This window comes from Epinephelus moara, chromosome 21 (assembly GCF_006386435.1).
Source record: "Epinephelus moara isolate mb chromosome 21, YSFRI_EMoa_1.0, whole genome shotgun sequence".
NCBI classification, from domain to species: Eukaryota; Metazoa; Chordata; class Actinopteri; order Perciformes; family Serranidae; genus Epinephelus; species Epinephelus moara.
Genome location: NC_065526.1, coordinates 23094554 through 23109537, shown reverse-complemented (window position 1 = coordinate 23109537; position 14984 = coordinate 23094554). Strand labels below are relative to the sequence as shown.

The 14984-nt window shown below is 40.4% G+C and overlaps 1 protein-coding gene across 1 annotated transcript in view; it reads left to right on the top strand.

Moving 5' to 3' along the window:
* The window catches only part of LOC126382826 (receptor-type tyrosine-protein phosphatase mu-like), a 224656-nt gene that overhangs the window by 146249 nt on the left and 63423 nt on the right, over positions 1-14984 (top strand). Inside the window, exons 14-16 of the mRNA XM_050032912.1 lie at positions 251-325; positions 1877-2012; positions 4748-4777. Of these exons, the coding sequence (XP_049888869.1) occupies positions 251-325; positions 1877-2012; positions 4748-4777 (241 nt within the window). The remainder of the gene's footprint in view (positions 1-250; positions 326-1876; positions 2013-4747; positions 4778-14984) is intronic.

The window sequence follows — 14984 nt, the reverse complement described above, 5'->3', positions numbered from 1 at the left end:
TCTCACCTGAAGGGACACATTTAAATGTTTGGCTCGCAAAGATATGAACTTGTGTGAAATGATTGCTGTTGCTAACTTTGCAAAACAAACTGTGAAATGCTCTCTAATACTGTACTGGGTGTCTTTCTCTGCTGCGGTGTTGCATGATGATGGGAACTGTTGGTGTGGCTGTTTTCAGCTTCAGTGTGGCCTGTCTCTCTCTCTGTCTCTCTCGACTGCATGCAATCCTGGATCCACTGACTCTACTCAGCCGCCATACTCGTGACTCAGCTCACAACCCCCTACATCCGCATCGCCCCAGCGGCCGGTGACAACCAACTAACAGGTCAGACTTGTAGCTCTCTGCTCATTCTCTGACCACAACTTTTTACCTGCTACGAGTTTAATGTACTGATGCAATGCTGATGATTTCACTCAACAGGAAAACAAACAAGTGGCATATTGGACGTGTGTGGTTTTGTTTATTGTCCTGCTATTTGCATAGAGTCAGTGTGATTAAATCAAAGACTCGCAGACATTGTCTCTTACCTTCATCTTCTCAGCATTACTGGACATGAAAGACCTGTTTGAGGTGCGATCGTCATTAGATGTGTGAGTGTTGGAGATTTTTGACAGGAGTTAATCCCCTTTCATGAATATTTCTCATTATTTTGGGGGGAGATTAAGTGTTGGTAGGTGTTGCTTGCTGAATTCGAGACAACTGTAAACACACAAAAGGATGCTGAGGTGCTCATCGTAAAGATCTGGCAAGTTTTCAAAAGTGTTGCGTCTAACTATTAAAATTCTGCTCAGTTCCTACCAGTTGTGTGTGTGAATCTCAGATTCTCTCAGGCTAGAATGGAGGAATATGGACTTGTAGCAGCGATCATACAGCACTCACTGCTCAAATGGGGATTTGTCACTGACGGCATTTCTGTAAGATTAGCTTGTAACATTATATTGGGACAAAATCTGCACCACCCATCCAGACATGATTGTTAATATGTCACCAGTCTTGAAATCCTCCACAGCTCCGCCTTAAAAAGTTATATCTAAATAAATGCCTGGCTGTTGATAACAACACACCGGAGCAAGAACAATATGTCACAAGCAGCGCAGGATAGATATTTACCTTTTTGATAGGGAGGGAAAATGGCAACGCAGAGGAGAGTAGGAAGCCCGCTCTAACAGATTGGCCTGACATAACAATTTATCATTCTAAATTTACCCCTGGTGACAAGGAGTAATGGTGTTGTTCAGGTGGACAGTTGTCATTCCAGGAGCGTTGCTTTCCTCAGAGTGCGTCTTATCACTTCCCAGGGAGCAGATGCTGTTAAAACAAGATGCCCCCCCCCCTCCTCTCTTTGTGTCTCTCGTTGTTGGCTATCTCCTCTCTGAGCTGATATTTAATGTTTTGGTTATTTCAGGCTTTTTTATCTTCTTGGGTATTATCTTTCCCGCCCTGCATCCTACATTTTTTACAGCCCAGCAACCATTTGCCCCAAACATGATTAACCAAGGGTAAAGATGGTGCGCACTTATCTCTCCCCATGCAGCTTGATCCACAGAGCGCTGATGTCCACTAAGGACGGAGCTAAAGGTGGAGTCTCCAGGACAATAGGGAGTCACTTACTTTCAGCACAAACATTACTCTGAGCCAATAAATGTGTATTGATATTTACGGTCCACAGAATGCCACAGAATATCAGCGTATTGATTAATCAACCCTCAGTCCTCCACACAGTCAAATCAATGGAAGGAAATACTAAAAGTATGGATGTGCACTCTGCTGTGGTTCATGTAGAACAATAGCAAACGGTCATTAGATTTGTTTCACACTCTGCCAGATTAATTGCTCTTTCTTTGTTTGATCTCCATGCATTGTGTTGTGTTTCAGGAGCAGCCACTCACAAACCTGACGCAGTGGAGCCAGAGAAACAAACGGACCACACGGTGAAGATTGCCGGGGTCATCGCCGGCATCCTCCTCTTCGTCATCATCTTCTTAGGAGTGGTACTCCTCATGAAGAAAAGGTAAGCTTTTTTTTCTTACTCGTTGAAATACTACTTGAGATTTGTGGAAGAGGTTGAACTTACTTGCCGAAGTGCTCACAAATAAGTAGTTTCTGTTTCATCATTTTGTATATTTCTCCCTCAAACGGTGGTATTGTCAGCGTTGTTGTAAATAATTAATTTGATTATGTTGATACGCCCCATTAAGGCTGTTTACAGCCATGAGATACAGTGTGCCATGAAAAATTAATCCGTTTCCACGGCACCCTCAAACAAATGCGCAGCGCTTCAGTGACATTGGAATGGGAATAGGAAAAAAATGTTTTTGAGGCCTGTGGTATGGAGAGAGGCGGGGAGGAGATAAGAAAGAAAATATGATGAAAGGCTCAGAAGGAAAGAGGATGGCCACATAGCTGAGGGCTAAGTTTACATTAGCCCCGGACCCCATACTGGAGAGAGGTCTTCTGTACATATCCCAGCTATCAGGGGAGCTAAAGCTCAACAAATATCAACCCCCTTTTGTCCACAGCGAGGCTTGAAATAACACAATGTCAGTTCCTGCAGAGATTTCTTTGGCGGACACAAGTTGGTTTCCTTTAATAGCGTGATTGTAAAAAGAATACACTCCCCAGTAAAACTTAAAATATCTTAGCTGTACTTCATCGTACATTCTCCCTGAGAGGGTCAGTACACCCCAAAATCAAAAATACATATTTCTCTTCTTACCTGTAGTGCTGCTTATCCATCTAGATTGTTTTGGTGTGCAGTGCCGAGTGTCACCCATAGAGTTGCCTTCTTTCTAATATAATGGAACTAGATGCCATGCAGGTTGTGTGTTGAAAGCACCAAAAAAATACCACTGATAAACTTCACAATGTCTCTGTCCAGATATCATGACCAGGGGTCTCATTTCTAAACGTTGCGTACGCACAAAAACAAGGCCTGCAAGAGGCATACGCCACCTCCCACGGAAAAGTTGTGATCTAGAAAAATAGCCTTGATGGGAGAAACTTTGACCCTTGCTTACACATACTTTGGAACTGGTAAACTGGCAATTCAGATGGTTCAATTCAATTCAATTTTATTTATAAAGCCCAGTATCACAAATCACAGTTTGCCTCAGAGGGCTTTGCAGCACACGCCATCCCTCTGTCCTTGGACCCTCACAGTGGATAAGGAAAAACTCAAAATTTTGGTAGCATATGTGTTATACGTAAATATTAGTATATGATAGTATATGTATTTAACAATAATAATTATATGTGTATGATAATAGTAGAAGTATGGCAATAATAATGGAAGTAGTAGTCAGCATCAGGCAGCAATAGCAGTGTAACCACGACCCATGATCCAGGCGTAGCCACAATTCGAGGGAACCTGCGACACAGTGGAGCAGAAGGCTCGGGAGACAAAGCCAAGTTAGGGACAAGGTGGTGGAAGCCTGATTGTAGATATTGTCTGATATTTTTTGTTGCACGCCATGTTTGGCTTTTGTCCATACGTACATTTGTAGTATGAACCCTACGCACCGTTCTATAAATGAGACCCCTAGTTACTACAAACCAAACTACACCCACCAACTGTATCACCAAGCAGAAGGAAATGTGTATCTACTGCTAGCTCACCTAGCACCACTGAGCGAGCTAATGTCACAGCTCAGCGGAGGAGGACGCCATTAATGTTTATATCTCATGTCGTCATGAGCATGAGCCTCTCGTCCATGAGTAGATGAACGCTTCCTTCTGCTTGGTGATGTGGTTGGGGGTGGAGTCTGTGGATTATCTTGGGTAACCGGTTCATGATTTCTGGAAAGAGACATTGCTGTTGACTTTTTGAAAAAAAAAAAAAAAAAAAAAAAGGCGCTTTGAGCACCACAAACCGAGTGCCATCTAGTTCCATTATATTGGAGAGAAGGCAGACATCTCTACAGCTGATATCTTTAACATACTGCAACTCACACCAAAACTATCTAGATTGATAAATAGCACTACAGGTGAGAGGGAAAATATATATTTATAATTTGCAGATATACTGTTCCTTTAATATTAGATATCTCATGTTAAATTAAAGAGTAAAGTTCAGTACAGTAGATGAAGCTGAGTGGGGAGGCGTAGTTGTGTACTAATATAATCACCGTGTTCCATGTTTATTTTTTGACAGTAATATAAGATTTTTCATTTTCTACAGCAGGCGCTGTCTGTGTAGCACAGCGATCAGTGGGTGGATGTGAAAATCAGCACTCAGTAATGGAATTGTTTTCAATTAGCCTTAATCAAACCAGAGATGGAGATGACTTCATTGGTTGAATTTTGTGTAATTTACTATTGCCAACAGGGAATCTGAGTTGTGTTTAGACATTCAAAGCGCTCATTACGTTCCAACCTTGGAGGTCAGATATGGTAATTTTTATAGGTGTATAAAATTATGTGTTCATCAAAGGGGGGTTTTAGTGACAGCGCGGTTGCCTCTGCTTTGCCGTCGAAGCCACCGACCATATAAATATCTATATAATTAGAGAGTTTCTACAGTACTGTACTGAGTCCCTCCCCCTTCCCCCTTTGCAAAGCATGACATGACTCCAAGCGATCACCTTTGCCCTCATGATCACTAGTTTACCTCCACGTATGCCACCATATCTGATTTTGTTCATTTCTACTCTTTTTTCAAACATTAATATATTTTTACTTTTTCTTTCCTTTTCATTCCATCCCTCCCCTCCTCCACTGCTTAAATCCTACCACCACCCCACTCGGCAGAAGAACCTATCACTCCTACACTTACTACCTGTAAGTAACCACTTTGTGTAATGTTAGTGCCATGCTTTCTCACCCACACATGTTTCCCATGCATGCAAAAAGCCATGTCATCCTCCTCCTGCTCAGAGCCATTACAGAGGCCCAACTGTAATCTCTGCTGGAGGAACGGAGGACGCCACTCCAGTGCATCTCCACGCGACGAGCACATCACACTGTATGTCACATTGGCACGACTTCTGACGAAAGCACGCAGACGCAGCTGCATCCCCCACGACATAAACCTGCCGCTGAAATGTTTTTGCAAATATAATTTCTCCCAGACCTTTAAGGAGTTTGTTTATCAAATGATAAACTAAACTGCCTTAATGATTGTACGGCTGCCAAACTCATCATGTGAGAGAAAAAGAAATCAATGCAGGAGCTATCCTGCATTTTTACTGAGTGTGAATTTTTCATTTGCCTCCGATGATTTCATCTCTGTTGACTTGTCAAAGTTGGATTTTTTGAAGTGCCTATCACAGTGCTTTAGTTGTGCCCAGAACCTCAATGAGCTAGTCCGACTATTTCACATTTTGTACACTTGTGTATACGCTCTGCAAACACCAAAAATGCAGCCAATTACTCTATGTTGGATTGAGCATATTTGTAGGTATTACTGAAAATGTAAGCATGAGCTAACATGTTGATCTTAACGATTTGGCTCCATATGCATGTGATAATTTCTTTCTTTTTTTTTTTTTTTTTTACCCCTACTCCATCCTCTCATCAAACCATCTCATGCTTTTTCCTCCCTTTTTTTCCTCAAGCATGTATTTTGGGTTATTGCAAGTCCATCCCATTGATTCTATGGTGATGGTGGAGTTGTGTCTTTAGCTGACAAGATGTTTGCATCACGACTGAGCAAGCTGATGTGATCACAGAATAACCTCCTTTCTATTTAGATGTCTCCCGAATCATAAAACAATAGCCGTAGCGCTGCTTTATTCGCTCTTAATAGAACAGATGATTCCACATCGCACCTCTGAATGGTAAAGAAGCTTATTCTGCAGCTCTGCCTTCACTGCTGTAGCTCATAGGCTCCCTCTGTATGCTCTTTGTGATGGATGCCGACTAATCTGTCTTGAGATGGCTGTGATCAGAGGAGAGAATGGAGGCTGCCTCACATCAAAGAACATCTCAGAATACACCTGGAGATAATACTACTCTGAATACTCTGCGTGTCACTCATATTAGATCACAGCTGTCTTGGCTGGAAAGCCCCAGTGACTTTGGAGGAGTGGTGTCATCAAAGCTGAGCACACACATTGACCGAGCTGAGCAGGAAGAGATGAGGCTGTCAGTGAAACAATCACAATATCAGTTGTGTGTTTTTGTTATGTTAAGTGTTACATGCAAATAGTGTTTTCTCTGATAGTTGCCTTTGGCATAAAGAGGAGTTGATAGTGTCTGCAATTACAAATCAATACGTTATTTTCCAAAAGAATTTAGGGATTTTTTTTTTTTTTTCTTCTTTTCAGATGTGTGGTTTGGTGGTGATTTTTAAATTTATTCTGCCATTTGAAGGACATCACGGCCAGGGCTGTACCGAATAGTTCGGAGCTTTGACGCTTCATAATGTTGACATTGGAATTCGAAATCACATTATTATTATGCAGGGTATGTTTTTTTAAATGCCTTTCCAATGATGACAGCCATGGCCAGAGGCAGTAAGGTTTTCAGGCTGTTCATCCGTCCCACTCTCAGGAACGCACTTGAGGGAATTTCTTCAAATTTGGCACAAACGTCCACTTGGACTCAACAATGAACTAATTAGTTTTTTGTGGTCAATGTCACTGTGACCTCACATGTTAACTTAAGACAGAATTTCACATACATGTCTGATAACATGATGCAGTGATGACATTTTATATCCAAAAGGTCAAAGGTCAGCTTCACTGTGACGTCATAATGTTCTGCAAAAACATTTGTTCTAGCCATTACTCATTGCTATAAATCAGGAACAGAAAGGGAGACATTTGTTCAGGTACTGAATTGGTGACACTAATCTTGGGTGTCTCTCTTAAAAACTGTGCTGATTGTATAGATCGCCTGTGCTGCCGGGTTGTATCTGTGAAGCATGCATGTTTTAGAACAGGGGTCAGCAACCTTTAGGAGCCATTTTTGGTCCAAAAAAATTAGTTAAATCTGTCTAGAGCCACAAAATATATTTGAGCCTTATAGTAAAGGTAACACAGCCTTATTATGTTTGATTTAGCTTATTAACATTACTAATAGGTCTAATATCATTAATATGTTTTCATAGGGTGGCTACTCTGCAGTATTTATAAGTATTTGGTACCCTGCAGCAAAAGTAAACAAATATGTCTTTAAATTCAATATTTTCCTCCAAAATTTTTCCTTTCTGGATTTTGAATCCACAGCTAGCTTTGCTAAGGAGACTCAAGACAAGACACCGCTCTCGATGTTCGGCCAAATGTAGAGAAAAGGTGCCAGGCTGTAGACATAGCTAATACTTAGATTTAGTTGACAAAACTAAACTATGCAGAGACATCCATATTTGAAACATTGTCGACTGTCATGGCTACATATGAGTCTTTACAGACATGGATGTAAACTGTAACTGCAACTTTAGTGGTTCACGGAGACAAACAACTGTAAGGCGATACTTCTATTTTTTTTTATTTTTTTTGCGTGTCTACTCAATTGGATGGCGATGACCATCTGCACAATTACAGATAGACATTAGGCTACATTGATTTTATTAGTACTATAGCCTACTGTTTGTAGAATTAGATTCCACTGGTGACTGCATAGGATCGTTTCCAATGCATGTGATCCAAACATTTTCACTCCAGAGTGTTGTAAAGTACAAAAGTACAAATTTATTGAAACAAAAAGACAGATGTAATCATTTCCAAAATGGACAACATCTTTTTTACATAACCAAATTATATAATATATAATATTCTACTTCAGTCCACATTTGTTGGCATTTAGGGTTTTAGGAACATTTCTACTGCAAACTGTTTGCTCTCCCACTTGCTGCACACAAAGGGACGCATGCTCCTGTGTTAACATGATGGTCTAGTAGTAATCAAACAATACCATAAATTGCATTTAGTTATGAAAGACCATTGATTCAATAAAAAATAGACACATTTAAGCTGATATAACTCTTTGCTTTACAAATTGAGGATTTAAATTTTTGTATTTTGAGGGGGTGGTGACGTCAAATATGACGACATGCATCTTAAGCTTTATTCAAAAACCCCATTTGAAGCTTCGTATGTTTAAAAAAAAAAGGGTTCGTTCAGAGGCCTGTTTGCTTTAATTGACAGGTTTTAGGTTAGACAAAATAGATATTATGGTTCTGAACACTCAACAGGATGTGTTTGGGCAGTTAAGTCAAATCGTGTTTCTTTAAAAATGAATGTATGTGTGATGTCAGTAACACCATGTCCACCTTTTTCTGTAGTCTTCTGTCAAAATCAATTGGTGGGTTTTACTGTTAAGATTTAAAGGAAGGGAAAGAGTGGGCTGCAAATGTTGTGACTCCTCTTTAAAGCTGACAAGATAACAGCATAATATACAGTTAGATAAGCTGAAGGAGTAATGATCCCCATTGGGGAATGTGCCAAGACAGCAGCAAATACTAATAGATGATAAAACACACCGCGAGAATGTGTAAATAAATAAATAAGCAGAGCACCTCAGATTTCAGAAATCTAAACTGCAACACTTTTACATGCCAGATGCCTGTTTAAACAATTTATTTATGAATTGCTAGAAGGTGTAATACATTATTTCAAAGGGTGGAATTCACTTGACAACAAATTCAGTGAAGATTTGATTGAATTTTATTCACCTAGTCCTCTACTGTTGCTGTTCATTGTACATGTGCGGATCCATGGCACACCAACTTTTTCAGTTAAGCACATCAGGATGTTTAAGACCAGCCCTGCATCACCAAATAAAACAGAAAGACTTCTCCATGAGGCCTTTAACAGGTGATACATTCAAAATTATGCTGGAGTGAGGAAAGATGGCCCATTCAACACTACAGCCCCCCCCATCCTCTCCTTATATCTGTCTCTTGTGTCACTCATTGGTAGGCACAGGGAAGCAATGCGAGTGAGAGGAATGCAGAAACATGTTAGCTAATTGGAAAGACGATTTGCACCTTGAGGTGTTAAGGCAGGAGCTGGAAAGATTGCACCTCACCGCAGAGTTGCTCTGTAGGATAGGTGTTTAGCCCTTTTACCCCTGCTGGTATTACTCTCGGGGTGTCTGAGCTCAGCTCATAAACAAATATAACTAATATGTTGCATAAACCCAAAGTTAAGTCTATTAATAAATCAATTATAGACTACTTTCTTAAGATGCTCTCCTGTGGAGCGTTCTCTGAAGCGCTCATCTGTAGTTCTGATGACAGCCTTGTTGCCAGCCATGAGATTACAACACCTCTATGATTGATGAACCCCATTAATGCTCTCATGTATTCATCAAAGTCTTTAAAGGCATGAGAACATCCTGCAGTCGCCAAAATATGCACTTTGGGTACACTGCCAGAGGTGGCTGTGGGGGCTAGCTCGCAACACAACATCAGTCAGAGCGCTCATTAGGGATGCAGTTACATGTGTGATCAAATATATGACCGTTCTTTAATCAGGTGGCCGTACCGGCCGCTGCGCCTGCTGCCGCTGCTGGGGACAAGAACGAGATCAATGGCATAGGGCAAGGGTTGCGATTGGGTCTGGATTCCCGTGAGAGTTAGATTCATCCATCAAGCGGCAGGAATGTTAAATACAAGCACGCTTACTGTATCACTTTGTGACTGATTTGTCAGGTGTGACTAGTGCGCCTCAAAGCTCAGGTATGTGATCTGACTGTGTAGATGTCTCATATATAGTTAACCAATATATGTTCTTCATCTTGTAAGATGAATTGAATCTAGACACGTATCTGAATTCATGTAGTATCAAATAAACGTTGACCTTTTACTACAGGCCATCAGCCGGTAATAAAACATATGAGATGCTGAGGTTTCCTTTAAAGCAACAGCTCCATAAAGTTATGCACTGAACATACCAGTGCAAGAATTCCTCGTTGTCACTGCATGGCATGTAAACACGTTTATTTCTGCTATAAAGTTGAGCATTTTAACATGGAGATCTATAGAAATTGTCAGCCTCAAGTGGCCATCCAAGGAACTGCAGTTTTTGGCACTTCCACACTGGCCTCAGTTTTCAGCCCCACAGATTGCCGCTTGGTTGTGCCTTTATCTTCTGCAGGTCAGCTTCTGCCATTATTCGCATAACAGTGGTGGATTGATAAGCAGATAAATTTGCAGTTACTTTTGCCAGTTATCTGAAAATAAGGTTAACGTTTGTGCCACATTTTGAAGGAAGCCTGACAATGAGCATATCATTGCCTTTTTAGTTGATACAGCGAACTTGTTAGCAAATATTTTCTTATTCAGACATCCAGCAGTTACAGAGCAACATTATCATTTATTTGTAGTTGTGTTTCAGTCAGGACCACTTTAGTCAAAGAAAACTTTATTTCCATTTGCAGTATTGTATTTGGCAGTATGTCTCTGTTCTGGGGCCTCTCTGCCTTTCTTAGGCCTATGCAAAAGGCCTAAGTGCCTACATGGAAAGCTTAAAGCAGAGAGACACACCTCTCCACCCTTCAATGTGCCTACATGGAAAGCCATATGGCAGAAAGAGCAAATCTCCCTGCCGTTCCACGCGGAAATGAGGAAAGCCTGAGGCAGATAGAGCAAACCTCCCTGCCCTTCCATGCGCCCACTTGGAAAGCCTGAGGCAGGGAGAGCAGCATCAGTAACAAACAGAAATGACATTGATAAGTCAGACACAACATGAAAAGGAGGAGCTGAGGTGGAGGCAGGTTGCAAAGCAGCTTGCAGAGGAAGCAGTAACAGTAGGCAGGCCAGAGCAGTTTAAATAGAAACTGGCATAGAAAGGAATTATGTGATCAGCTGCTCCATCAGTTTACTGGGTTGTTTGAGATCAGCTGATGTAGCCAGGATGTGAGCTGAGCTTGAAAACACTATGCTCAATTTTTGGCAACCTGGTGACTTTAACTCCAATATTCACTCTCTTTTAGCTCTGTTTTTGGTCTCTACCAACTCCTGAGAGCAATGTCTGGCTTTTACGCTGCTAAATGCTCCACTATGTTCACCAGCTACTTGCTGATTTTGTCGGCCTGCTGTTTGTATCTAAAAAGGTAGTTTACAGTAGGGTTTTACAGCATGTTTCCAAAAAATATTTGTCCACTTTGAGAGCGGTGAGAATGAACCAGTAAAGAGCAACAATGAGCTGAAACTCACTAAATAAAGCTCCGTAAAGCCGAAGAGACACATATTAGAATAACATTTATCAAGTTACCAGAAACATAGCCCCCAGAAGAATAATAATGTTTCACTAAATCTGCAGGATGTGAAAACAGGCAAGTGTTTACTAACATTTTTTTGTTTTCAATTTTTTTCACTGACCCCAATCAACCAAAAAACACCTCTTTAAATATGATATTTGTTTATTTTGTAATCATTAAGTGAGAGATCCTAATGTTTCTAAAAGTTACCTGTTATATTTAATAGGTCCTGATGTTAATATTCCACGATGGCCTGTTTGACAGTTTATTTAACCCTGATAAATTTGATTATTATGAAATTAAATTATAAACATTTGAAGACGTTTCCACAAAATATCTCTTCATGAATCTAGTCTATAAATATTTGTGTTACGTTTGATGTTTCTGCCTGATGTTTTATTATATCAGCTCATAAAAAAACAATTTCATTCAGGAGAGCCCACTTCCATTTCCATCTGGCAGGTGGTCACTTATATCATAAATCCCCGATGATATGATGAGTGCTTAAGTTTTATTGAGTGGCCCTGATGGTAAACAAACCTGTATGCCACTTTCCGTACCGTAATTGACCAAACTCTTGCGTGTGCTGTATCAAGAAAAGAAACAGAAAATTTTGAATCAGGGTATTTGTAATTTACTTTTAATATGTCAGTAGCTTCCCTTTACTGAAAACACACACACAGGCATATAAAGCTTCATTCTTTATAAATCCTACTTTCCATTATAATCTCCATTGCACTCAGTGTCAAAATGGGAGGCCTACTAAATGTACCATGTATAACACAATGTGCTCAGGGCAAACACCTTCATTAAACCTTACAAGCCGAACATGCAGCAAGAATCACATTAATTGGTACAAGCCTTGCAGATTTTTGCACCTACGAGCTCTGAATGCTGATGAGGAAGGGGAAAGAGGAAGAGCAGCTCCAGCCAGGCGAAGGGATGTCATGCATGGAATGATGAAGTTTCAGCGCATAAATTTTAAAATGATGTGCCATTTACAAAACATCTGTAGTTCACACTTTGGCACTTTACGTAGTTGCTCTCAACGGCTTCTTATTTAACTACATATAACATATATTGGCATAATACAGACAGTGTCATTGCAATAGCTGAAAAAATCATAAATGCAAATATATATACTGTACAAATATGTGGTTTTACAAGCATAGTTTTGAAATAGAGCACATTTTCTTACTTGATTCAAACCTTAATAGAGTGGTTACTGGTCACAGTGATAAAAAAGCAAATACAATAGACTTTTATTAACCAAGTCACAATGAGATTCATGTAAGTACTTCTAACACTGTCAAAATACTCATTTTAAATGTATAACAACCAACAAAGATATTAAATGAAACAAACATGTTTTAGCATAACGATAACACTTAATGTTATTTACAGTATTACTGGTCTAGGCTTTATATTTAACAACATACCACATTTTTTAAAATGAAATGACTATCACTTGATCCTAAGTAATTTAAACCTCCTACACTGTGCCTCATGTATTTCATACTTCACAGCTTCAAACGTGTACATGTATTAGATGCTGATGAGGCAATCAAGTTAGCAGATAAACAGTGTTGTGCTTCAACATTGTTAAAATCCATTGGCTATTGGTCTAGTGATGTTTATTTTGGGTGATCCAGTTGGTCTAATCTCTGTTAACCATGCTCCCAGGAACTGTGCTGGGCTCTGAAGCTAAATCTTTGTAGTGGTGAACATCCATCACCTGATGCCATGTGGCCAAAAAGACTTTTTACCATAGACTTACATTGCAAAAGAGATATCTACAAGTCAGTGGATCCATTTTTTTGAGTAACACAACCCCCGCGAAATGACCTGTTTCACTATCGGATTCGATGTATTTAGTCTGATAAAATTTGGAAAGTCTAAATAAGGTGCACAGTTTAATCATTTTATTTCTATCCAGGTTAGTGGAGCGCTAAATTGGTTAGTTGGAATTGGAAGTCTCTATGGGGCCATACACATACTGCGCATTTAACCACTTGGAAAACATAAGGTTAGGTGCTGGGCACTACTTTTGTGCCTTTTTTGTGCCAGCTTTCAAGAGCGCGGCGGCATCTTGCGTCCGAGGTTGCTAAGCAACCTTAACAAGCATCGTATTAGAGCCTATTTACCTAAAATCCTGAGTGTAGAGCTGATCTTCTTCCAGGCGCTGTTTTTAAGTGTGTGGGCCTATCGTCTATGGGACAGATGTAAAGCTCTGGGCAGCCCTGCACCATAATGATAAACTTTTCCATATTTATCATAGACTGATATAATGGAAGAAGGGAAAGATATCTGACGGTTCCCAGCAAGCAATAGTCGTGATTTAAACGTATTGGCTATATTTAACTCCGATTTAGTCTAGCTACATGGAACCCAAATCTAGCCGATTTAATTTTGAAATTGATTAAATGTAATTTTCGCCATTGCAGATGGCGTGCGGTATGATATTCAATCACGTATGGAGAGTCAACAGTAATTAAAATATGTTTATCTCCATTTTTTGGACATCAATTATATGGCTACATGGCCGTATAATTGATGACGTCTACACTTTGGCTATGGTTAGACGTCTACCAAATTTTCACTGACAGCCCAAATTCAGGTCAAGTTCACGTCAGGTCTTCATGTAGACGGCTATTAGACGTTTTTTAAACCAAAAAATGCTTGCTGGGTTGTGACTGCTGCCGTCCCACCCTGAAAAATGGACACTTGGGAACATGTGAGCGATACTCTGGCGTTGCTTTGGCATTTGAGCGCACCTGCTGTACGTTTACATTAAAAACAATGAATTTATAGAGCAGTTGAACATTTTTGGCTTCATGCAGCATTGAGTAACTTTCATAGGAATGAACAGGGCCGCGCCTCCAACACTTTATCCTGTGCTCTTTATACATCCGTGCTTGTAATAAATACCTGCATATGAATACAGATAAATATTTCTTAAATAAAAAAAAGCTAATATAAATCATCATACAAAGCTAAATCATCTTTAGAAGATAGCCAGGAGGTTTCCAGATTGCATTTCAGCCAATGCGTCCCGCCTCTCTACATGGACTGTTACTCAAACTTGATTGGTCAGAAACCAGAACAAAAATCTTGTCCCGTTACAAGACCGTGCGTACATCTGCAGATATATGTAGAGAGATGAGTTTTCACTGAATACAGTCTGCACACAGGAATATTTTCTATCTGTGTCTCAGCTGTTTCTGCTACCAAGGTAAATGAATAGACAGATGAATGGATAGATGGACCTGTGATGGACGGACAGACAACCTCATGGAAGCATGTATCAAAGATAGAGAGAAGTTTAAAATGAGACACAGCGCAAACAACTACTGAAATGCCCCCACTGTGCGAATCAAAGCCGCTTCTGTTGCCCCTCCCAGCTGCGTGTCAGTCATCTAACACGCACACTCCCACACACACACCCATGCGCTGCGGATGTGTGTGGATCGTCTAATGAAGCCCTCTTTGTCCCAATGTCACAAGGTTTAGGCTGCTCCAGCGCCGAAATGAGGCCCACCATGCTGAGCTTGAGGTTTTGAAGCTCTTGTTTTAGAAGTCGCAGCAGCATCACCTCCCACAGAACAGAGATTCTGGCAAAACACACACAGACATACAATTCATGCGGCTTCCTTTTTGTTGTAGCTGAACTCATGGAGTTAGGAGCTCTGCTCACTTAGATCCTAGATACGCCACGCCTGTCATGTACAGAACTGCAGACAATCCCTCTAATGAGACTTGCCTAATATAGTCACCTGGAGTGTTTGCTCAGTCTTTACTTCTACAAACACCTCTGCCATCTGTCTGTCTCTTCTCCCTCATA